This window comes from Heliconius melpomene, chromosome 20 (assembly GCF_056956725.1).
Source record: "Heliconius melpomene rosina isolate 202511_hmr_F chromosome 20, ASM5695672v1, whole genome shotgun sequence".
Classification (NCBI taxonomy): domain Eukaryota; kingdom Metazoa; phylum Arthropoda; class Insecta; order Lepidoptera; family Nymphalidae; genus Heliconius; species Heliconius melpomene.
In genome coordinates this window covers 9,449,975-9,476,834 of record NC_140408.1, presented here as the reverse complement: position 1 = coordinate 9,476,834, position 26,860 = coordinate 9,449,975, and the positions used below count along the sequence as shown (strand labels likewise).

General features: G+C 36.7%; 1 protein-coding gene across 8 annotated transcripts in view; it reads right to left on the bottom strand.

Annotated features, from left to right (window-relative positions):
* The window catches only part of Pax (paxillin), a 49,738-nt gene that overhangs the window by 18,512 nt on the left and 4,366 nt on the right, over window positions 1–26,860 (bottom strand). For 2 of the 8 annotated variants that reach the window (XM_085204313.1, XM_085204314.1), the window contains exon 2: window positions 24,281–24,451. The exons of 1 other annotated variant lie outside the window; for it this stretch is intronic. In XM_085204313.1, coding sequence (XP_085060439.1) covers window positions 24,281–24,368 — 88 coding nt within the window. In that variant the 5' untranslated portion in view covers window positions 24,369–24,451. Of the gene's footprint in view, window positions 1–358; window positions 569–3,946; window positions 4,346–8,748; window positions 8,899–24,280; window positions 25,485–26,860 lie in introns of those variants that run through there. 5 more of the 8 variants (XM_085204312.1, XM_085204316.1, XM_085204310.1 and 2 more) reach the window with 5 other exon arrangements.

The window sequence follows — 26,860 nt, the reverse complement described above, 5'->3', positions numbered from 1 at the left end:
CCTTGATGTCGATGTTTACCAAAAACAAGTTTTATTTCGGATGAGTTCAACGGCCTCAAAATATCCTTTAAAACAGTTACCAACTAAATACAAACGTAATAAATTCAAAGTTGTAAGGCGTTAAAGGTGTATGGCGTTATCAGTCAACTCGCAGAGAACCGAGTTATTCATGAAATACCACAGAGATCTCTCAGTTGTCGCCGACTTAAAATTTTATAGTCTCTGCAACTAAAACTATCAAAGACTTCATTCTATTCTTACGAAACTTGAAATTAGGTTAAGAGATAAACGAGATAGTTAAATGTTGGTTTAACTATTCTTTGTGATGTTAAAATTAAGATAATTAAAAAAAAAATACCTAGCCCCTCAACGGCTTCGTAGACATCGGCGTAATCCGTTTGTGGTTTTAAATTGGTATGGGTTTTTAATATTTTACCATAAACATCATCGTTGACCGAATAATGAGCTTTAGACATTATGCACCACTTTCAGAATAACCGTTTTTTTTTTTAAAAAAAGAACACTACTTAAGAAAAACCGATCTCTGTCACAAAATTTAATAAAAAATTTGAAAAATTGTTAAACTTATACAAGAAATAACACCAAACTAAAGGCGCGAGCGACTGTCTTATGGACTAATGCAGTACTGATTCACCTCGGGCGCAGACCGCAAAAATCGCGCACGGCCTAACACATTGTTCACATAAATATTTGGTATTCCTGTTTTATATTGAGTGAAAGCACTAATTTAGGCATTTATCGTGTTATCTTTTTTATCTGTGTGTTCAAATTGTAAGGCTATTGACCTATAGCTACATTATTTCTAAAGCAATCACATATCTATACTAATATCTTAAGTTATTTCTTAAAATATGTGACGGAACTAAATGAACTTTTCTATAAATGTAATAATATAGGCTTTGTAACATAATTTTCTTACTAATCATATGAATTTGCATATAGACATCACATCCTATCGCTTTTTATGCTTAAAGGTATAGCAATCAATGGACGCTGACGCCGTCTTGATAATGATAGGCGTCATAGGATGACGCGTACTTTGCGGAATTTGTCTCGCTTGCTCTCTCAGGCTTCGACTATAGAATTAGTATGTTTACTGTGTGTCGAATGGTCACCTCTGCTAGGGCGAATCGAAATAAATTAAAACTTTCGATGAAGCTTTTGGGAAATATATACCTACAACAAAGGAAAATATTGTTTCTATCCTGTATATCTTCATATTTATTTGTGCTAATAAATTTATGGGTAATTACCAACTTAGGTTACACTCAGAAGTGCAGGGTGCAGGGTTCTATACAAAGAATTTAATTATTTATAGAAATTTTAAATAAAATGTGATATATAATACCATACAATAATATATAGTATTATCGAAGCAAAATCAGGATGTTATTAGAAGACTCTTTATAGAGGCGAAAATAATGACAGAGCGCCTGTTTATGTATGAATAGCAAAGTAACGAGGCAGTGGGATTGCATTTAGAAACTTAAAATTAAATATAATATATTTCTTTAGAAGCATATTTGTGAAAAACTGAATACTATATGATTTTTTTTTGTTGGAAATTATAATATTAACAGTTGAAATATTTAAAAAAAAAATTTTAGTCCTTGTAATAAGACATAGTCATTTGAGTGCAGTTCGATTATCATGTTTATAGTGGAAAAAAAGAAGATTGTTTACAAAAAAATAATACGGATCCTATCCCAGATTTTTTAAATAAAATTTGCGTGCATGGAGAGGAACCCAAAAGAATATGCAGGGTGAAGTAAAAAAAAAAAATTTTTTGGAATTTATGCAAAAAAGACCAATCATTGCATGACAATATACTTTTAAATATTAGTCGGGTTTATTTAACGATGGGCTGTAAAAAGTATCCTACTTATAACATTTTTTGTCTTTTTTTTTCAGCTTCACGCTGTATCCCGCATGTAGCAGGGTAGGCAGAGGGGGCCTAGTATTAAGACACTCCGCTCCTCATTTTCCCTGAATTCTGGAGCCACAGCGTGTTGAGTGGAGGAACTCAACGCCGCGCTTAGCCTCGACACCAGAGCCAACAAATGAAAATACTAATATTTCATTGTCTCGAGTGAAAATCGAACCGACTACCTGTCGCGTTTAATCACACGCTTTTGCCTCTATGCTACGACTGGCCTCTACTCTTAAATTTAGGCAAATATATAACCAGTGTCGTTAAATTGAACTGTCCGCGTCGCGAACGCTAACCGCAAGGTTATCTGCAAGTTGACACTACTAGATACATCGTGCGTTATTTCATTAAACAATGCATCAATTGTCACACTGTATAAATTAATTTGTTGCTAATAATAAATAGTTAATCTAGGAATTCATTATGTAAACAACAATCTTTTTTTTTATTAGCTTCACACATAGCAGGGATAAAGGGATCCTGAGAATCCAATGATCAGGCACTCCGTACCGGTTAAGACACTTCGGTTCCCCAATTCTGGAGGCTTTGCGTGTTGAGTAGCGGAACTCAGAGCCGCACCAGAGCGAGGAAATGAAAATATTATGTTTAATATTTTCATTTCCTACTATACTTTCCTATACTTTCCTCGAGTGTGAATCGAACCCACAACTCACGAGTATTATTCAAAGTATTTATCAAATATTACTAGGAAGGATGTGACAAAATGCATCAATTTGATTATGTATTGGTAATTTAATTTTACTAAATCTGGGTAAAATCTTTGCAATTTCTAAACTTCCTAAATAATAATTCCCAAATTAACATTTAAATTACCATAAACTATTGGTGTTTTAGACATGTATGTCTACATTTTGTCATCAGTTTCAACTGTTAGAATCGTGAAAGTAATAAATGAATGCATCTTATGTAAGTGCTCAATACATTAATGGGTTTTCAACTCTTTAAGTGGTGAATTGCAGAGGCGGCCATGTGCCTTGTGCGTAGAGTAAAAGCATTTTGTAATGTATGACGATAATTGTAACCGATAGTGTTTAGCCTATAAGAAACAGAGACAAATAATATTTATAATATTTTATGAGATACCAGTTTGCAATTCTTTAAATAATGTGGTATGAAAATAACACTAAATTTAGTGAACTTGTCATTCCAATTTTGTCCTTGGCAATCGATTGGGTACTGAGATCTTAATAAAGCAGTGTCTTTTTAGCTTCTCGCTCTATTCCGAATGTAGCAGGACAGGCAGACAGAATGTAATGTTAAAACATTCCTTCAACACTTTCCGCTTAATTGCCAAGACATTGCGTTTCATCGATATTGAATGACGAACTCAGTGCCACGGTCAGTCTTCTTACCAGAGCGAAGATATGAAATAATTCATTTTCCTGGATAAGAATCGAACTCACAATCTTCATGTTTTTAGCCAGACACCGTGCGTTTGCTCCACAGCGGTCTCTATATCTTCTTATATATATAAAATCGAAAAGTCACTCACTCATCACGAAATCCCAGAAACTACAAGTGCTAGGAATCTCAAATTTTGCATAGGAGTTACTTATAGCACATAGGTGCTCGCTAAGACGGGAATTTGCAATATTCGACTTCTAAGGGGTTGTTTTTGGGGTCGAAAGTTTGTATGAAACTTCGTTACTACAAATGCTAGAAGTCTCAAATTTTGCATAGACGTCACTAGGACGTAGTCATGGAGACAGAAATAAATAATAACATAGTTCACGCGGGTGACACCGCGAGCGTGCCGCTAGTACTCTATACGCACCAGCTAATTTGCATAAAATTCGATAATAGAACATTATCAAGAAATTCGAACAAAAGATTTACAATCTATTAGCTGCGATTGCGCAGTTTGTTTACCGCATCGTTTCCCAAACGCTCCAGTAACACGCCACCGATATAGAACAAGGCCGTATAATAAAAGAATCTTGACTCATTTCAGGTCACAAAGTTTCGTACACTTACCTAGATATGAACTGAAATCTGTAAAATATTTTCGCCAATCCGTTGAATTCAACTCGGGTCTTTCCACATGCCGTTGGACACTGTACTTCCGTTCTAGCACGGGGGAGAAGGAAACGGATTTTGGGGATGCGGAGCGCGTGCGCACAGAAGACATCCCTCACGAGGGTATAAATGGGCGGTGGAAATTAAATTTGGAGGCAATCGTTTTGCGACTGTGGTTTCGAGCAGACTGGTTATTTTAGTGAGACGAAGGGTTATCGGCGCTAGTGATGCCGGATGATAGCGCGGTCACACTACTGCTGGCGACGGCGTTACGCGACGATCTATTCCCGTCAGGTTGATGCCATTGACGTTATATTTCATAACAACGCAGACTTCATTAACTAATTTTCTGTACATGGAGTTATCATTATTAATATTTACCTGGTCACTTATTAAAATTCATGGGAGTAGGAATGGGGGAACCAGATGGTCCGTGCCCACCCCAAAAATTTTACTTACAATAATTTTGCCCCGAAAAATTAAAAAAAAACAACATTTACACGAACATATCTGGCGATATAAATTAATTACAAAAGATATTAGCTGATTAAGTAGAGACTTATTTGTTCCTTGTTTCTTTATAGTAAAAGTAGTAACTAGAATGTATATCCGTATATGACATAGCAAAAAGAGACCTAAAGGTAAGATAGAAAGATAAATAAAAAAATCCTAAAATTCATTTAGCAAAACAAAAGCCGTCCTACACCTGTAATTAACCATTATGTTGAGTTACACGAGGAAAGTCGTTGTGTACACAGCAGTGGGCGGGCGACGCCCTACAAAATCAGTGAAACTTATGTGGTCGCGAATACATAATTTTTTTTTTATGTTCTAAAAAGGTTTTTATTAAACAATGATTTTACTTTCATTATCAAATGTGAGCTTGGCCTAATTTATTAACGAAAGCTTAAATTATTCATAGCAAGTATCATTTATTTCTAGTAGGTATATTGAACAATCATCTTAAATGAATACGTATATTTAGAACATTTACTTAGGTATGATATTTTTTTATAATATAAAAAAAATATGAATATGTACATCCAACACATTGAAAAATAAATCATTATTTATACATCAAAAGCTATTCGTGGGTGTAGATCACAGAGTGGGTTTCAAGGTCTTTGCTATATTAAAAACAAGTAATAACTTCTTAAGATATAAAAATAACGAATCCTTTGTAAGAAATAAATGGTTAATGTCTAGATATAGCAAAATCTATTATCTAAATACAAAAGAAAAAGTCACTTTTTTAGTTTAAATAATGAAAATGAATCTAAAACAAAACAAAACAATAATTATCATTATATACTGACAACGTTTACAATAAACAATCTACGAAGCTATTATAGAGGTACAAGGATCGACGTCAAATTTAACACGGTACTGAGAAGGCTGAACGGAGAGTAAACAAATGTTTTACGTCTGTCGTATTATCTGCACTGATAAGAATAAAGAACACAAATATGCAATATTTAGAATGCTATATTTAGTACTAGTATCGTAAATAGCAATAAGTTCATATTAAATAAAATGCAGGTATTTTTATATAGTAATATTTCACATTATACGTTTTTGGTCCATGAATGAAAATACGGAATCTATTGAGAGTCCAAAATGCTACGAATTCAAAAGCTTTCGCTGAAGGTTGACATTCAGTAAAATCAAAGAGCTTTGCACTTTTCATGGGACACTGAAATGTGTAAATGTCAAACCATTTGAACAACCGTAAATAAACGTTCGTTTAAATATGAAACCATGATAAATTGCCAAAGTGTCCGCATTCAAATTTCAGAACGTTTTTTTTGTTGAAAATGCCAGCCGTAATGTTAACGCACTATCACGCATATACCTTATTCGTCACACGTATAACGAAGTAATAGAAAACTAAACAAAACAAATTTCACAGCACAATTTTCATTGAGAACCTATTGTACATTTAAGATGTATGTACTACGATAGAGACGCGCGCGTATGCAGCGTGAACGGATTGATGTCGTCGCTGCGACTGACAAGGCTCAAGCGATCTTCGATCATTGTGGTGCGGAATTACGTTTAATGGGAGCGAGTGGGCGACCAGTAACCGGGGTCCGATGATGCTGGAAGGTCCATAGCGGATCTTGAACGAATTTTCTCGGAAACCACCGCAAAAGGGAATGCGGGACGCGGTCGGTGCTTCAAGGAATTTTGCTGTGTTCCTTTATTGGTGGAAATGCAGTTGATAGGCCGGAGCGCTTACTCTCATTTACGTTTAGAAGTTACACTTTATTAATTCTAATGCTTCCATACTTGTTTCTAATCAATTGAAATCTTTGTTTATATATATGTATATATATTTTATATATAGATGCGTGCATAATTGCTCCGTTGACGGATATTCATAGGCTATATTTTTTAAGAGATAAATCGCGTCATTGGACTAGTGAAATCATTGCAGATCACTGAACTACTGAATAATATTAACATAAAACAATTATTATTAGCACGGAAATAGAAGGTAATTTTACTTTTTGTGACACGATTTTTATTTTCAATTTGTTGTGTTAATGACAGAGTTAAAACAAATAGCCGTTTTAGGGTATACTCGTACTATGAGGGTTCCAGTGACATATTCCTCTGTTCCCTATTTCATCTTTTCTTATATTGGATTTTAAAAAGCTAACATCACTCTTTCTTTTAGAGGAAATCATTACCAATCATTATACAGTTACTAGTGGACCCGAACGCGGCTACGCCCGCTTGAACTATACGAATATTTATTAAATAGGTATATTTACGAAATTATTTCCATTTTTCAATAGAGAGAAGCGTTAAACAAGCATAGCATAGCGGCGGTTGTTATTGACATGGCGGAATAAATTGCTTGTCAAATTAATAAGTATTTTAATATATTGGTATATATCGAAAATATTACAAATATGAGAAAAAAAAGTATCCTATGTTCATCCCGGGACCCTCAAGTATCTCTATATGAGTATTTTGTCACAATTAAATTAGCGGTTTGGCCCTCATTGCCTAAAAGACAGACAGACAGAGTTAATTTCGAATTTATAATATAGGTATGGAGGGATAACGACTACATTAGATATAAAGCGAATAATAAGTAATAGGTACATTATGTAGCCAAAACTTATTGAACCCCAAGGTTACTCTAAAATATATCAATTTCACAAAACAGCCTTTCCCACAAAAAGTAATTCAAAACGCGTAACCAAAACGACAAACAAAGCACTCTAATGACGATGACGAAGAACAAACCGTGGCGAATCATGGTCATTGCCGCTCCCATGTCCAACTAAGCGTGAAGAAACTAAATACGCCTAAGAGGCAGATGGCACAGATTAGCTGACACGTTCACCCCATACCTTCGTAATAGCCAAAACATTTATGCCTATTTAGTATAAGAAAAATGCAAATTAAAAAGAAACAAGCCTATGTACGTCGAAAATAAAAAAAAAATCAAGAAAATTGTTAGCATACCTTGACTAAAAAAAATGTATATGTAATTTTATCCGGGTCAAAAATGGTCAGTGGGCGAGGACCAACCATGGTATGTTGGCTTGTAGCCGTCGGTAGGGCCTCACAAATCAATTCATTATACCTACCATATTATGGAATACTTAATTTTAATAAGTCAAAGACTTTAATATGTCAATAAAATGAATGATCGCTTCTTATTGAAAAATAGAAGTTTCAATTTGACTCTATGTAAACCTATCACCAGAACTCCTCGGCATTTTAGAGCAATTGGGGCACAAATTTCTTACTTTACTATTAGTTACGAAATTAAGCTTTATAGCCAACTCAGGGAAGTATTAATATGTGAATTTTGATATATAAAAAATATTTTCGTTTTGGAACCTCTGTTTCCGACCTCCCGTTCAATTTTAAGGTAATTCAGTAGCGAAATTCATAGCCGCACTTGGTTTCGTTAGGAAACGAAAATGATTCATGTTCCGAGTGGGAATGATTCCACGACCGTCGTATTTACAATTAGACATTGGCCCGCTGCACCTCATCGGTCTCGATTGGCATATAATTTACACTAAATTAAATATGATAAAGTCTTACTATAGTACACTTAAGCTAATTTTGTAAAATATTGTAAACAGGAATGACTGCTTGATAATATTTTCCTTAATTCATATTGACATTTAACAAGTAAGCAAAACAAAACTTCTATTTGTAAATCGTAATGACCTAAGGAACAAAAAATACTACCTATTTGAAAATGTCTCTATTAATTTTGATTACATAAAAAAATCAATTACCTAATGATAAAAGTTTTTACAAATAAATTAATGCATATGCATAACAATCTTTGCATATGTATATAGGTATAGCATTAAACTGTAATTATTTTAAAAAAGCCAACACTCAACGACAAGTAGTTTTTCGTAATTTAACCCCGCAAAGGTTTTTCTTATAATTTCCTTTAAAGAACTTGCATAGGTATGTGTGCCGCGCCTGTTTACTAACAAGAGAACTAACAGCATCTTATACAAGAACGTTGCTCAGTAAAAGTACTATGAGATAAATGCAAACGATAAGATAGAATAAGTAAGGCGTTTGTATTTATAGTAAACACGCGTTTTAATTAATTTAGCAGAAAAGTTTATATTTAAATGAAATTACTATACAATTAATATGATTAAATTATTCAATTAACAATTGATTTCACTTCAAAAAAGAAAATATTGCCATTTTTACAAAACGCAGTCTATCAAATCAAATAAATAATCTAACAGAAAATAACTAACCTGCCATTTTAAAAGCACAAAATTCCACACAACCACTTTAATATTAGCACACTTGTTATTCCTCAAAGATTAGAAACGAACTGAATAAATCTTCCAGAATATTCGCACTGGAATGTTCTCTCGCCATATGTTTTGTATTTCAATGTCGGGATAACAAGAAATGATTGGAAATTCTGTATGCGGTTTTTAGTCTTTACCGCACTATTGGTGTTCTTGGAAATTTAAATCAGCAAAAGTATTGAATTTATATCATCAAAGTTATTCATAGTTTTATTTAACTGTATGTATATTATTTAATTTCTTCTTTAATTAAAATCAGCCCTACTAATAATACTTGTATAAAGTTATCAAAAAAAAAAAAAATAGTGAAAAAATTAAATAATAAAAATGTAAAATGAAATAAAAATAAACACAAGGTAAATAAAAGTCGCCAGGAAGAATGTGTTGAAAATATTTATCATATGATAAAGTGAACTTTTTAACAAACTAATAATACAACACGACGACAAAAATAAAGGGCGAAGTGGGAAAAGTATTTGGCGAGAGAGACAAACTTAATGAGGCCGTTCACAGATTTCAGTGGTTTAGACGAAATCTTATTTTAAGAAGAAAACTCGTCACCCGTTTCCTGGATCGTGATGTTGAGTGATTACCTTTTGATGTCAACATCCTCTGACAGTAGATACATATTCTTCATTAGGATACCAACTCTCCTCCGTAGGAGGAGGAGTCGACCTCGACTCCTAATATCCTTATTAACAGTATCTATAGGAAAAAGTATGATTTAATAATTTATCAATTGTATCCAATGTAAATAAATACTGTAAATGCAGCACGTATTGAAACTCCAGAGACATAAGTATCATAATTTTTAATTATATTATAATACCGCACCTTTTTTTATATTTTTTTTACTTTTGGACATTGGACTTTTAATTCTATCTTAGGGGGAATATCCATTGGGGTATTAACCCTATAGGCCACTGGACCTGTCGAAAATGGACAATAATAAAATTGTAGAAAACAGTATAACTTAGTACAAGGTTTTCTCTTTCTTCTCCTCAAAAAATTAGTATAAGAGAAAAGAAAAAAAATAATTGTATAACATAACATCTGTTTATTTCTATTTATAATGTACCTTGAAACTATCACAACAACCGCAAAACACTGAAAGGCAGCAACGACGATATAGTCAACAAAATGACATTGGACTCTCCATTTATGAGTTTTACATTATAAGGTCAGGGATAAAGATATATAAATATGTAATATAAAAAGCCCTATAAACATCTGGTTTTAAAACCATGACATTAGTCTGTAGTCTGTACCTGCCTAAGTAATTACGTACATTTAGAAATTTAGATAGCGTTAAAACTACTGAAAATATTCGTTTATTTTATAGTCTAGTTTATAATTATTATTTAGAAATAAACATTAAACTAGTAATAAGAAATTAAATCTTCTTTATATTAAAAGGAAGAGAGTTAAAGTGTTTTTTCTTAACACGACAAATCTCTTAATGACTAGAATGGTGTATTATACAATTTCCTCATACAGCAAAGTACTACAAAAAGTAGAGTCGATTATAATGTATTTAGATTTCCGATTACATGTTTTCTAATATGAATATAAAAACTAAATTATACTCCCAACAATAGAAAACTTTCTTTTAGTAACTTCCCTATATACATAAGTGATGTTTTCTCAAGCACTTCCTGACTACACTATAAAAGGTTAACGGATATATTCGTATCAAAGACTTAAGAGTATGTGCATTGAATATTTAATTAATAAATTAAAACTTATGAGTTCTTCCTTCTTTCTTAACATCTAGTGCCTGCCTACTGACTAGTATGACGGAGGCCACCAGTTCAAATTATCATGAATAATTATTTATGTTTCTAATATTTAGATTCTAGAGTTCTTAAAATGTATGTAAACAATTAGTCAAAAAATAATACCGAGTTAGAGTCATCACCATCACCATCACCATCGATTTAGTGGAAAAAATTAGAACAATCTATTCGAAATTAACCTACCTACTAAAAGAATTAATGCAAATGAAATACTAATTGGCAGAGATCCAATACAGTCAAATGATTGTACTCGATGTTATTGACCTTCTTTAACGTATCGCGATCGTGGACTATAAAAAAATATTTATTTATTTTAATTTTATGTATAAAAGTATAAACTTTTTTTTCTTTTTCTCTGTATTTAATTATAGATATTTTTTATATTAAACCTATTTATACTTGACCGTATAGCAGTTTATAAAACCGTTGTTGAGGTTACAGGTTCAAATTACAAATAACGTATTGTATTTCACATCCAAATATATGACATTCGCATGTACATTTAAAGTAAGGTGTGACATTACTTCCATAAAATAATATTTTCATAGATTTTTTTGTTGACATTATGATAGAGACAAGTGGTGGGGCAGGGGAACAAGACATGTGTGATTGTGGATCCCCACTCGAGGAAATGAATTATTTATTTAAATTTACACTTTTATTTCTTCGTTCTGGTGTCGAGGCAAAAGTGGGGCGTTGAGTTCAGCCATTCAACTCGCAATAACTCCAGAATTCGACGGAAAATGGGTAACTGAGCGTCTTAACACTAGGTTCCCTCTGCCTACCCTGCAGTGTGAGGGTTACAGCGTGAAGCAGAATTAATTATAATATAAGATAGACATGTGAAGATATATGTACATTAGAAGTATCTAAAGGGAAACTTGCACTACGTAAATGGGCAAAGAATTAATGAACCACGTAAACTGCTCTAGATTCACCTTATAAGATTTGCAAATTGCAAGGCGCCTAAATACCCGGCGCTCTACTGTCATTATCACGTCTATAATATCAAGCCGACGTTACTCCAAAATATGTCGACATTGCACATCTCTTTTTTGCCTTTTTTCAGCAGCGTAGGCAGAGAGAAACTAGTGTTAAGACACTCGGTTCCCCATTTTCCAATGAGTTCTAGAAGCATTGCGAGTTTAGTGTGTAATTCCACATAAGTTTTCAAAGAAGAATCTTTAAAACGTATTTGTTACAGTCCAATGAAATATCATCACGGAAATCTTTGTATCGAAACCGACGACTATAAACACAATTAATGATATACTAAATTATATGGAACGAAGCGAAAACATTTTTAAACATATCTTATTTTATTGTCAACCTAGAAAACGGGACTAGTTAATTTTATCCCTTAGTTATAAAAAATGTAACTGTTTAAAAAGACGACAGAAAATAAAGATATATCACATCTTTAATCTTACACCGTCGTAGCGCAGTGAGTCGGTATCTGTCGGTACTGTGGGCTAGGTCGTAGGGTCGATACCAAAGAATGTCACACTTCACTTTACCGCTCTGGTAAAGTGAAGTGTGACATTGAGTTTTGTCACTCAATACCTAACTGGGGCTGAAAAGAAGAGAACAGTCTCTTGACACTAGCTTTTCTCTACTATACTCTGAAGGTTAAAGAGCTAACAACATAAGTAACTTCTTCAAGGCATTTCGAATAAAAAGCTATTTATATTATGCAATACAAATCTTTTTATACGGATGAAAACTAAATAAATAAAAAAATATAATACATAAAATTTGGGGTAAAAATTTTTATACGTTTTCACTTCGAGTTCAATAATACAAATTGTTATCGTTATTGTTCCAGTTTAAAACTGCTATAACATACAAATGTTATTGAATATTTCCACCACCATTAAGAACTTATTTTTTTATCGAATTGTGTTTTTATTATAGCTGTATATTTATTTTAACGTATGAAATGTTTTTAAAAATAATTTCGTTTCGTTTATAATTTTTGTTTTAAATATTTAATATTACAAAGAGTTTTACAAATACGAAGTAAAAAATGGTAAAGTCGTTGCCACATGATTGAACGTCGTCCTAAAATATGAAAGGCAAATAACTTTAATTTCATTCATAAATTTATATATAAATATTTTTATTACTTACTTTGAACTATTTACGCAAGTAATAAAAACAAGACAAAAGAAAGCAAGCAACCCTCTTAACAATTGAGGCTGAAGAACGTAATATATTGACTTGACGCCTAGTAAAGCATAGGTATAATAGGAATTTTATCGCTTAAAAACAAATGCAATTTTCTTATCATAATACAAAAAGTTTTATAATTTTATAAAAATTGTCATATTTGAGTGGATCTTTTACAACACTTACCACGTGTCCATGTATGGCATGTTTTCGATTGACCTTCCTCTGTTGAATGAGTCAGACGGCCTTTTTGGGTGATAACATTCTACTCATTGTGAACTGATATAGTAGCGAGATTAAGATATAACAGGTAATCTTTATATTTCTGTATTTAATACCCGAATTCGATGTTCTTTATTTTATTAAATCATTATTTTGGAAATACAGAGAAAAATGTTATATTATTACTTGGATCAAACCGGTCAATATAAGTTAAGAGATTATTAAATAGGATATCTGGTTAAATCGCTATAACATTAATAACAATTTAAAAAATATGCAGTAAGTTTCTTTGACATTCTATATTCCTTGTTCTATGCATTATATATAAATGACAAAATAGGTGATATGCAGCCTGCGAAAGGTGTTGTAAAAAAAATGTGAATATACAAACAAGACAAAGAATTAGTATAAAAAGGGTATACATTGAATTCTACATTTATTTACCAATATAACTCCCGAAATGCAACATTTCTATATATATAAAACCCTTCCGTTATTAAGTGACTGACAGACAACGAACATACAAAACTACTGGACTTAGAAAGTAGAATGGTAGGCGATAAGAGAGGATTCCAAACGACCAAGAAGAAGGAAGGACCAAGATTTTCTATTTCAACTTTTAAATATCTTTTATTTATAAAATTACCCGCAAACAAAGTTGCGGGCGATAACTAATAGATTAAAGATCATAAAGACACCGACATAACAAACTATTTAAGGAAGTAAGAGTTATATTAATTGTAACTCTACGCACATACTAGAATATTACAATACATTTTACTCTTTGTTCTCTGCTGCATAATTCCACAGGGGTGGTCTCTGCATCCTGATATTAGTATTTGCACGTACATTGCAAAAGCAACACCGATTGGAGTATAAATATCAATCTTATTTGCCTAATAAAAAAAAGAAGCGAGATACCGCGTGAACTTAAAAAAACGAATAGAGGATCAATAGAGACCATCTCTAGCTCGGTAGGTTAGGCCTAGGGAACCTAGTACTAAAAAACTCAGTTCCCCATTATTGAAATAGTATATTTAAACATGTTATAACTGTCTTAGCTGTCTCTGAGCAGCATAACTACGTAAACTGTAAAATACTTATATATATAGGAATATTTAGATATAGAACATCTATATAAGGCGGTAAGGATAACTAACAAACGACGTCTACCTTATTTATAGAGAGTACTTAAGGACAGAGCCTTTACATATAATATCTGAGATGATCTATGAATACATAATTTATACGTCAATCAATATATTAATTAGGTTATAGGAACTAGAATATTAACGGGGCTGCCATATTATATTATATTATAGATAAACATAATGTTAATTGTATTATTATGAGCATGCTTAGAACTAGCCACCGATTATACGCAACGGTAGTGGGTTCAGATTTTAATTGAAATGAAAAATATGTATTCTTTTTTATTTCAGATATCATTCTACGTATCAAACGAGAATATGATTAAAAACGTCAATAATAAATTAATATATGAGTAGTTGAAAATTATTATAAGTATTATATCTATACTAGTATAATAAAGCGGAAGAGTTTGTTTGTTTGTTTGTTTGAATGCTAAGATCTCTGGATCTACTGGTCCGATTTATTTAGTTTTGTATGAAAGCTGCATTCTTCAGAAGTGCTATAGGCTATATAATATTACATTACACATATGTACTAAAAAATTGAAGAATTTTCTAATTTGACATGCAATTTATTCTGCCATGTTAATAACAACCGTCGTTGCTAAGCACCGGTTTGCAAAGTTTCTTTGTTGTTTTAAGAAAACGTCACCCAAAATGAACTTATGTTTTGATATTCATCCTTATAAAAAGAAATATATTATATAATATTTAATAAATATTCTTATTGTTCAAGCAGGCAATGCTATGTCGGTTACCTCCTCGTGGAGCACCCTGGGCAACGGGACGGGCAGCAGCATCACAGTCGTGGTGCTGCTGCCCGTCACGGCTAACAGACCGACACGCGGGAATGCGCTCCGGCGCTCTGTATTGTAAGAGTTGTCCCGTGAGCGCATTATAGGGAGGGACCCCTATGATGGCTCCGCGCGTACGCGCTAGGTCATTGTGGAGGTATGGCGGGTTCGGCGTGCGCTTATCCCGCCGTCGGACAGAGCAGTGCTCTCCGTCCTTTTCGTAATCCCGTGAGCGGTGTCTGTGGTCATGTCTCGCGGCCACGCATGGGACCGAGGTCTTGCCTTCACCGGCCGGACCGCGAGGAAGAAAACCTCTATAAAAAATTACCCCAACCCAAGCGGCGAAGCAGCGCGAGGGGTGCATGGCTGATGGGATGTTCAGTCGCTACTGCTGGTCCCGCCAGGGTACCTGCCGAAACCCGTGGCGTATTAGGCTTATCCAAGTACAGGGGGCACTACTTGGATGGACTGTTTTTCCCCCATACTCGTGGGAACTATATGGAAAGCAATAAATCAAACCCAACAAACGACGATAACGTGGGAGTTTTAGAGTCCGCTTCGGACTCGAGAGTTATACGGAATATACGGTACAAGCGCAAGACCACGAAAAACAACTCTGGTTCGGAAACCGAGGCAACGCCTGGCGCCAAATGCCATACGGCGAGGAGAGGCAGGCCTCCGAAAGCTCGCGGAGTTGAAACAGCTCGTGCTCGAAAAGAACAGAGGAACCGTGCAGAAAAAGCACGGGAGAAAGGCTACGATTTTGAAAGGAGTCTCTCAGACTGGGCTAGACAAAACAAGTCTGCTCAGACGACGGATGCAGAGAGCGATTCGGCGGTCGAAGGTAGAAGGGATACTTCCCTGTGTTCAGCTGAGGACTTGCGCATGTATGCGGGACAAAGTGTGGCGTCCGTTCTGGAAGTAGCGACGAAGTCTGGCCATCTTAAGGGCACATATGTGCGCAAACTTAAGGACGCTGCTGCAGTCTTCAATGACATAATCGAGGCACTCATCTCTCGTACTGAGAGCGAAGAAATGCGCCGTGTGCGCGAGGAAAATTTGCGCCTCACTGGGGAGGTGGAGAAACTTCGAACGAAACTCCAGTCTCAAAGAAATGATGTGCAAGGCTTGAGGTCAACGGATAAGCAAAAGTCGCCCCAAGCGGTCCCTACGCCGATTCACAGTATCAGAGAGGAAGTTCTTGAAGAGCTGAAGCGTACAATAGTCACCACTGTGGGAACTTTAATCGACGCGCGTTTTGCCAGCATCGAAAAACGTCTTTTGCCGGTAAGACCTTTACGTCCCCCACTAGCTCATGAGCGGCGTCAAAGAGAGACGGCAACTACGGTGAATCTAGTGGAAGAGGAGGCTGAAGTCAGACGCAGACCACGTCAGACGACTACAGTCAGGGAAGATGCGCCAATATCTGGCCCAGAGGCAGATTTAAGGGTCACAGCCGACGAGGATATGGAGGTGGAAGGTGGGTCTTGGTCCACTGTAGTTAAGAGAAGTAGAAAAGGAAAGAAATCTTCCTCTAACAACCACTCTGCGGTTAAAACGACGATATCAACAACTGCGAAGAAACAGCTGTCCAGGCCTAAGGTAGCCAAACAACCGCGCACCAAGGCAGTTATGGTTACATTGACCACAGACGCAGTACGGAAAGGAGTTTCTTATGCTCAAGCCCTAGAACGAGCGCAGCAGAGTGTCAATTTAGTGCAGCTGGGTATCACCGAGGGCCTAACGGTGCGCCAGACAATGTCAGGAGCCCGGTTATTGGAACTGTCTGCATCGCACTCAGCAGAGCATGCGGACATGTTAGCTGAGCGACTGAAAGTAGTGCTAGAAGGAGTGGCTGTGGTCACCAGGCCACAAAAAATCGCTTCCATGAGATTAGTGGGCCTAGACGATTCGGTTACTAAAGAAAAGGTGGTGGAGGCAGTTGCGTGTACCGGCGGCTGCCCAGTTGAAGCCGTTACTGTCTCTGACTTACTCCGTGGACCTAGAGGAATGATTTCAGCTGTGGTGCGATGCCCATGTGAGTCAGCCAAAACTATAGTGGAGAAGGGACGGATTTTGGTGGGTTGGAGCTCGGCTAAGGTCCAAGTTCTGGAGGAACGGCCTATGCGCTGCTTTAGATGCCTATCGCTAGGTCACACAAGGCCGCGGTGTCCCTCAGCAGTTGTGAGAGAGCACTTATGCTTCCGTTGCGGCTGTGAGGGGCACAAGGTACAAACTTGTCGAGCCACACCGCGATGCGTGGTATGCTCCGACGCAAAAAGGCCAGCAGGGCATATAATGGGTAGTGCAGATTGCCACCCACCACCTATCAAAGGGACAGAGGCTTCAAGCATTGAGGTCTCCCCTGGACTCCGAGGCTGTCAAGGCCAAGAAGAAAATGCCATGTCATAATGGACCGACGACGAGTACATTTCTTACAGGCGAACGTCAATCACTCCACTGGAGCTCAGGACTTACTTGTTCAATCCATAGCAGAGTGGTCTGTCGACATTGCCGTAGTCTGTGAACCATACCTGGTCCCTGATAATACCAATTGGATCGGTGACCTCGATGGCTCCGTCACCGTCGTTTCCAGTGGCAATAACGGATCTACCCTCACACCTCTAGAAAGGGGTTCCGGATACGTTGTTGCAGGGTGGAGTAATTATGTCATCGTTGGTATATATTTCTCTCCGAACCGAAGCTTGGCGGAATTTGAGACATTTCTTGACTCCGTCAGAGCTGCAATCTGCCGACAGTCACATGGAAAAATTTTGGTCCTCGGCGACTTCAACGCCAAGGCTCGGGCGTGGGGCAATCCCACCTCTAACAGTAAGGGAGAAGCGGTCCAGGTGTGGGCTTTGCTTTCCGGGCTGTCCTTGCTCAACATAGGGTCAGCGTTTACTTGCGTGCGACACAATGGAGGTTCTGTGGTGGATCTTACATTTGCCACCCCAGCTGTCGCGCGTAATGTAACAAATTGGAGAGTTGAGAAGGAGGTGGAGACCTTGTCAGACCATCGTTATATCAGGTTCGAGGTCTCCCCTCAGCCAGTAGTAGTATCCCGGCCAGTATGTCCGATACGAAGATGCCCGAGATGGGCTCTTAGTCGGCTCAACGTAGAGATGGTTAAAGAGGCGGCCATTGTTGCAAATTGGTGCTATCAGGGTACTATGGAAGGGACTGACTTCAGTGTCGATGTATTAGCGGGTCGAATGTGTGACATCATGAAGACTGTGTGCGATGCGGCCATGCCAAGGGCTCGACGAGGTCCAGTTCGTCGCCAAGTATACTGGTGGACGCCCGAAATTGCGAATCTGCGGAAGGCATGTCACCGAGCCCGACGAGCATACATTAGGTGCAGAAGAAGAAACGGTTTGGACCCTGTGCTCGAAAGTCACCTAAAAACCGTTTACAGGGAAAAGAAGAAGTCTCTGCATCTCAGCATTGACCTAGCGAAGCGTCATGCGCGTGAAGAGTTGCTGACAGGATTAAACAGAAATCCATGGGGACGTCCATATCTCGCTGCGCGGAAAAAATTGCGTGTGCATGGCCCTCCAGTGACGGAGACCCTACCCCCAGCCTTCTTGCAGTATATTGTTGCGCAGCTCTTTCCGGAGCCGCCTGAATTTATTCCACCGAGGATGGCTCCTGTCTCAATCCAAGATGGAGAAATAGAAATACCCGCCATTTCTGAAGAGGAAATGAAGATGGCGCTTGTTAGATTGAGGTCCAAAAAGACAGCCCCAGGACCTGATGGAGTTCCAGGGAAAGTACTAAGTCTTGCACTGGAGTACCTAGGAAATAATCTTCGGGTACTGTTTGACCATTGCCTATTGTCTGGGAAGTTCCCGAAGATCTGGAAGGAGGGAGGGCTATGCTTGTTGCGCAAAGAGGGTCGCCCACCTGATTCATCTTCCGCATACAGGCCCATCGTGTTGCTTAATGAGACGGGCAAGATCTTGGAAAAGATCGTTGCCGCTCGTCTTACACAGCATCTAGAGGAGGTAGGACCGGGCCTCTCAGAGGCTCAGTTCGGGTTCAGGGCCGGTCGTTCTACAATTGACACCCTGAACGCCCTGAAGGCACGGTCATTGGCTGCTACGGCAGAAGGGGACGTTCTCCTCGCCGTATCCTTAGATGTGGTCAATGCTTTTAATAGCTTGCCGTTCGAGACGTTACGAGAGGCGCTTCGTTATCATGGTGTGCCTTTCTATCTCCGGCGGTTATTAAATAACTACCTTCAAAATAGAGTGGTGTTATGGACGGATAGTGACGGTCAAATCGGTCGTCGAAGGGTGGGTTGCGGAGTGCCACAGGGGTCGGTTCTAGGCCCGATACTGTGGAATCTCGGATACGACTGGCTCCTACGTTGTCGCCTGCCCCCCGGTATGGGCGTCATCTGTTACGCCGATGACACACTTGTTACCGCCCGGGGAGGGAATTACAGTGAGGCAGCACGTTTAGCTGAAGTCGGCATCCACCACGTCGTCGATCGCATTAAAGCACTGGGCCTGAGGATTTCCAGTGTAAAAACGGAAGCTCTGCTTTTTCATGGACCGCGCAAGGGGCCTCCCCGTGGAGCCACTCTACGTATACAGGGGCAGGATGTGGAAATTCGAGGTCAGATGAAATATCTGGGTCTGACCCTGGATAGTCGATGGTCGTTTGCTTCACACTTCGCTCAGCTTGTGCCGAAGCTTGTGAACACCGCCGGGGCCCTCGGTAGGCTATTACCGAATGTCGGAGGACCTGATGCCACATGCCGACAGCTTTATGTTGGCGTGTTGAGATCTATGGCGCTGTACGGTGCTCCTGTGTGGGCTGAATCTCTTACCGCTCGCAACAGGATCCAATTGCGAAAAGCGCAGCGGGTCATAGCGGTAAGAGCTATTCGGGGTTACCGTACTGTGTCATGGACGGCGGCTACTCTCCTGGCGGGCGATCCTCCTTGGGAGTTACAGGCGGAGGTACTGGCTAGAGTTCACGCATTCCGTATAACTGAGCGGTCGCGAGGTGAACGACCATCGACTGAGGATGTCGTGCGAATCAGGAGAAGAGCCGATGAAGCCCTGATGCGGCGATGGGAGTTGGACTTGAGGTCTCCGGCGGCAGGTTTGGTGACGGTGGAAGCTGTCCGCCCCCACCTTAAACGCTGGATCCAAAGAAACTTTGGGGTTTTGACGTTCCGACTGGTGCAGGTACTAACAGGGCACGGTTGCTTTGGTAAATACCTGCACCAGATTGCACGTCGGGAGGCATCACCAGCGTGTTACGAGTGCAATGCGCCGGTGGATTCGGCGCAACACACACTGGCCGAATGCCCTGCTTGGGCCCCACAGCGCCATGTGTTGATGGATGTAGTCGGTAGAGATCTCTCACTGTCAAGTGTGGTGGGGGCCATGCTAGATAGTGAGAGGCACTGGTCTACCATGGTCTCCTTTTGCGATTCTGTGATGGCATTAAAGGAGGCCGCGGAGCGGGAGCGCGAGTCCAGCGCAAATGCAGGCCCGCTCCGTCGTCGTAGGTTAGGGAATAGGAGAAGGCAGTACGCTCATCTCCAACTCCCCTTACCCTAGAGAGTCACAAATAATATGACGATGGTCCGCTACAGGCGGGCTTTCCACCGAGTCGCCGTAGTGGAATGCGTGAGCGATCCTGCGGCGTCTTGCTTAGGTGGGTAGGTCTCGCTGGGTTTTAGTGGGTAGTATCGGGTTCATTCTCCGGTGAGCCCCACAGTACCGCTCTGTCGGTCTGCGTAAACTGCATTTCCCAGCGTTAAAAAAAAAAAAAAAAAAAAAAAAAAAAAAAAAAAAAAAAAAAAAAAAAGGCGTAGCCGCGTCCGGGTCCACTAGTACTATATACTACTAGTTTTGACATTTAAACTTGCTGGCTTGGTTTAATAGAAATAACTAAGAATTGTGTATGAAACGTATGGTGCTGATATATACCTACTTAAGAACTTCAGCTTATGCCGTCTTCCTTAAATGAACTCAACCAACCATTTTAAAATATAAACCAATAATTCTTAAGATGAGTTAACTCTATAATCTTAGTATAGAAGTATAGATATTATTTTTACAAAAATATATTATAGCACATCGGATTTATCACATAGCAATGACAATAGTGCTAAACCATCTGTTATATAATGCGACCTTACAAAGGTTATTTACAATTTAAACGTTTAAACGCCAATGAAAACAAATTTTCCATTATAACCAGAATTTTTCAAATTCTTTCCAAACAAGAATAAAAATAAATTTGTGATAAAAAATATCTAAAGATTATGTATACAGGCGTCCCTCGTATAACACGTTACTTGTACAACACGGTTTCGATATTACACGGTCCAAGAATTGCGACTAATATAACACGGTTTCGATACTACACGATGCAAGAAATGATATTAGTATAACACGATTTTGAAAAATATGCATTTTAAATTTGAACTTTTTTTTCGTTCAATAAGCTGTTTCTACTTGTTTTATACTATGTAATTATTATTATTAGTCTTTGAATATATTTTATTGTTGTATTTTTTAATTATTGTATTTCATCATAAAATAGAATTTAATTTATTTTTCTTAATAAAAACTTCAAGGTAACTTCCTTTTTCATTTATGTAGTATTTGGAACGAAATTTCAGCTATCATAAAATTTTACACCTTAAGATTTGGTTTCGATATAACACGGTACGCATTGCCTTTATTTGTATGATTTCAAAGTCTCGTATAACACGGTTTCGATATAACACGAGACAAGGTCTCGATACTACACGGTGTACAGTATGGTATACCTGGTTTCGTATAACACGGTTTCGATATAGCACGGTACGAATTAACCGTGTTATACGAGGGATGCCTGTAGTTGACTCGCATCTCAAATTTATTATTATTTACTGCTCTACCATATATAATATTGAAATAATCAAATTTAAAACAATAATTTAATGTATTTTGTAGATTTTTTACTTGCCTTTTTTTATTGATTTTTTACTTTTGGCTTGCCTTTATTGTACTAATTTTTATTAAAAGCTAATTTGTAATCCACAAATAGGTAACATACTTAGATAACATCGTGAACGTATAATACAATACTAAATACATTTTTGAATTATTACAATACTAAATACATTTAAAATTATTTAATTAGTTTGTTAAAAAATTTAAAGAGAAAGCTATTTGTTTAAAGAGAAAGAAAGAGATTTAAAGAAAATTAAATCTTAGAGCCTGTAGTGTTGTTGGCATAAGTGTTTCCGATCCCAAAAAAAATGTTTAAGACGGGTGACGATAAAAAAATAATAATATTCAAATTAAGTCATAGAGCAAAACAATAAACAAACACCATCTAACCTTGCAGGCACATGCGTAATTGTTTTAATTAATACAATAAATTATGAACAGAAGGCGTAAAATTATGAATAAACTGTATTTTTACAATTCCGAGTAATATAATGGCAACATGTGGTGTACGTCCTTAACTTGTGAATCACTAAATGAGGCAAACCTTGCTGCAGGGTCAATAGTAACTTACATATAAATGCTTAGTGATGAAAACGACATTTCTAAGAAATAAACTTATTAATAATAGGAGTGGTAGGAGTGTCTTAACACTAGGTCTTTTTATTTAATTTTTTTTCTCAAACTAATTACGTGACGTATATAACATATCGATATATTTTTGTACCAATAACGTAAAATTGGTCAAGATCGTGTTAGTTATTCCATTAATAATGCTGATACAATGTGGAGAACGACCTAGCTGTCCATTTAAGTAAACACGGGTAAAGCAATTACAAATGCGCTCTTGAAACGAGATATCAAACAGGTTATAAATACAACTTGATCTAAATAAAACATCCAGATAATATCAACTTCACGTTTTATCCCGCAAATAGCGGGGGTATTCAGAGCCTAGTGTTACTGTTAGGACACTGATCATTCCCCCCGAGTAGGGAACGAACCTACAGCCATCGTGCTTACAATCAAAGTTGCAATGTGCTGTTCCATTATACCCTGATGGTCTCATTACTAAGATAAATAATAGGGATCAATTCAATTAGCTGACGTAGCCGCCATGACCACATGTGTTGACATGTGAGTTAGATAACAACCACTTATGCTAGCATTTTGTTGATTACATTTTGCTTGATAGGTACTTTTGCTTGGAATATTAAAAAAAAAAACACAAACCAGGATTTATTAATTAATTTGACATTAGGCAGCTTATTTAAATTTATGCAGATAATAAAAGTGACAAAAAATAGTACCTACATATATCAACTTATTTATAAAAGTTAATTTTAAGCAAAACATTTGAAATGTAACAGGCTAAGCACGAGGAAGTTATAGAAACAACATAGTTTATTTATTAAGTTAATGATTTTTTTCTTTTTTTATTTGGTAAATGTTGTTTTATGCAAAATTTGGCAACATTGTATTCAAACACAAAAATATTATAATATTACTTTGGTAATTTTATTAAATAAAATTGTAGACAATATAGTTTCTTTAGTATGGACAACACACCTCAGAGCATACATGGGTATGTATGGGCTTTAAACACTAAAGACTATAAAATTGGCGTATGTTATAATCATAAAATTTTTGTTAAGTGTTAAACAAAAAGTTATGTTTACATAATAAAAATCTAATAGTCTATTGAGTTTTCTACATAAAAGTATACGTACTCGTAGGTAATCTATTCGTTTTTTAGTGACGATGCAAAGTGTTTGCTCTTCTATTCAAGAATATAATATTAAAAATATTTTTAAAAAGTTATAAAAATTATATGGAATTAAAAATGCTAATGAAACCAAGAAACAAATTTTTAAAGCCTCCAATTGTTAATTTTATTGAAAAAATAAAAAAATTATAATAAACATAACTTTTCCAAAAAAAAATCTTATATTTCTTTTAAAGAATTCTTTTTTAATTTCAGAACTACAATATATTTCACTTTATTACGAAAATACGTTTGACGAGTAGGTCAAATATACACCAAACACTCGTGCCAAGTTAGATAATATAATAAAACATGATATCTAAAACTGTTACAACAGTTCATTCAATATGAAATAAATAAACACAAAGGTGCTCTATTCATTAATTGATATAATACTCTTCCGTTCCGTACATACCTACTTATAATAAAAATAAACCTGCCGGATGGTTAAACGAAACGGTGAGTGAATGCAATCGTTGGTATCTCGAACACGTGCGCTACTGTACGTATCATAGTAAACAAACACTATCTTGTAAGCCATCTATTTCAGTTTTAATTAAAAGTAATTTTAATTTAATTAATTAATTTAAAATATTAAATAAAAAATACTCACAGCCCGGCGATATTCCGTTCTCCTTCATAGCGCAGCGAAACGGATAATAAGTGCCCGGCATCACCTTGCCGTACATTGTCCGATCCATCTTGGACCAATCGCGTTCACGATTAATGAATTAAAACACCCACGGGAACAACACTACGTTTAGCGCACCATAATCACAGCCTACTATTAATTAGTGTAAACAATACTAGTAAAAACAAAAACGGCAAAAAAAATCCCTAGAACTTTGATAACGCTATCGAAATTGATTATCTCCGAAGGCCGTTAAAGCAACTGAAGCAATTGTATTGATATGAAATGTTATCAATATATTCGTATCACCTGTCGATAATGTGCGTGATAAGTGAGTGACAATGTCAAGAGGGCGAGGTCGCGGTCCACCGCGTACTAGCAGAGTATTCGTCAACGCGTCCCAGCCACAACTAAAGAAAGAGCCGTGGACGCGGTGCCGGCGTACGCGCAGACCACTCCAGCCATACCGGCTGAAAATTATTTATAGTGGACTTGACCACAAATTAGATACCTTCGTCAAAATATTTATTCAGTTAAGGGTCCTTTTATTAGAATTTTATAATACAACATTAACAGCAATCGTTAATAATAAAAATGAATAAAAAATTAATTTAAAACATCAATATGTCAGACGCACGCTCTTTTTATATTTGATGGTCAAATTTTATACGAAATATGAGTATTTTAATTAATTAAGTTCCACCTGGTGGTGGCGAGTAATTAAAACCGTTTATGAGAAGTCATTCAGTCAAACGATAGATCAAAGTGGCGTAGCTTTCGTTCTAATGAATGTCGTAAAGTTGGGGGGGGAAATTGAGAAATGTCACGAGCAGGGAAGCGCGGAAGCGTCCGAAAGAATTAGCGTAACCGTGAAATTAAAAAAGTAGCTTCACGCTTTTTCACGCATCCAACTTAGTGTTACGATTCTCCGTTCTCCACTTTCCATCTAATTTTAAGTATCAAGAGATATTATGTTTTGAATGGCGTAACTCCGCGCCGTGCTTTATGCACTACCACAATCATCGCAATTATAGTCAGGCAAATTACAGCCAGACTGTGAATTTAATTTTGTACATATACAGTAGGTACAATAATAGGTAAGTATTGGTTTTATTAAAATTCACGTCTTCATGTACTCGTACATATAATTGCAATCAATAAAATTTTAAATATTTTGTATTTCACATTTTCCTTTTGATAAAAAAATATATAAAAAAACAGTCGAATTGATAACCTCCTTTGCTTACAGAAGTCGGTTAAAAATACAGAAGAAAGGCAAACTACTAAATTTATCTCTTTGCCGTAAAGGAATTCGTTTCACAAGAATACCGGGGCCTGCTGTCATGAAATATGGTGGGTTTAAATTTTTAGAATTCCCCTATACAAAGATTGATAGCTTTATAACCACTCGCGAGCTCTGGATACGATACTTTGATCATTAAATCGACATTAATGACCTACTTGTGTTTTAGATTAGTTTATTACCATTTTAGATCTGTCTATGATATCCACTAACTAACACTGACGTACGATTTATCTATATATATCCTTTTAAGCAATAACATTTTATTTCCACGTTAGTTAAACGATGATGGCATTACAAGTTATATATAAGATATATAACGCCATACAATAGTAGTTTAATATTTAAATAAGAACCAGCTGACGCTCGAGCTCGTGTATAACTAACAATATGACAACAATATTGAATTATTTATTATATACTCATTAGAACACGCCAATAATTACTTCATACATTGTTAACACTTTTAAATATAGCGTTGACTAAATTGTTTAAAATTGTGCTTTTCGTTCTTTTTTATAAAGAAGTTTTCTTTTCTGATAAAATAAAGTTGGTAAGTAAGGTGTCTAGGTAGAGCTACTTACCTATCAGAACTCTATGTATTGATAATCGTATCAGTAATAAGAATTGCACTTGTTTGAATTTCGAAACTCAGCAGCCCATTAGGAACTGCAACTCATACAAAAGACCGTCGTGGTACAGCGGCACAGCATCTTATTGTAAACTCGACGATTATGGGTCAGATTCGCATTCGGGGGAATTTATTATTTTTCATTTCCTTGTTCTTACTAGATTACTAGATTCTGTACAACACTACGCTGTATGTCGCATGCACAAGAAGTAGAGGGAACCCAGAGTTAAGACGCCGTTCCCCACTTTTCGCCGAATTCTGAAGGCATTGCGTGTTGAATGGTGGACATTTTGCCTCGACACCAGAACGAAAAAATGAAAATATTAAATATTTATTTTCGTCGAGTGGGATTCAAATCCACAACCTTTCGCCTTTATAGTCACACGCTTGTGCCCCTGCGCCAATACTAGCTTCAAAAGAACTAATACTCTAAACTTATAAGGCCTCCATAATTTAATAAATAACAATCAAGAAAAATGTTTTACCAACTTTACTCATATAGAAAACACTTTCTAGAATCCATTAACGTAAACGTATCTAATTAAAACAGCAGATAGAAAATTTACGATGCGTTAGTTTACGATGCGGCCATTGTTCAGAGGGCTTTAATAAGGAAGTCAATATTTGT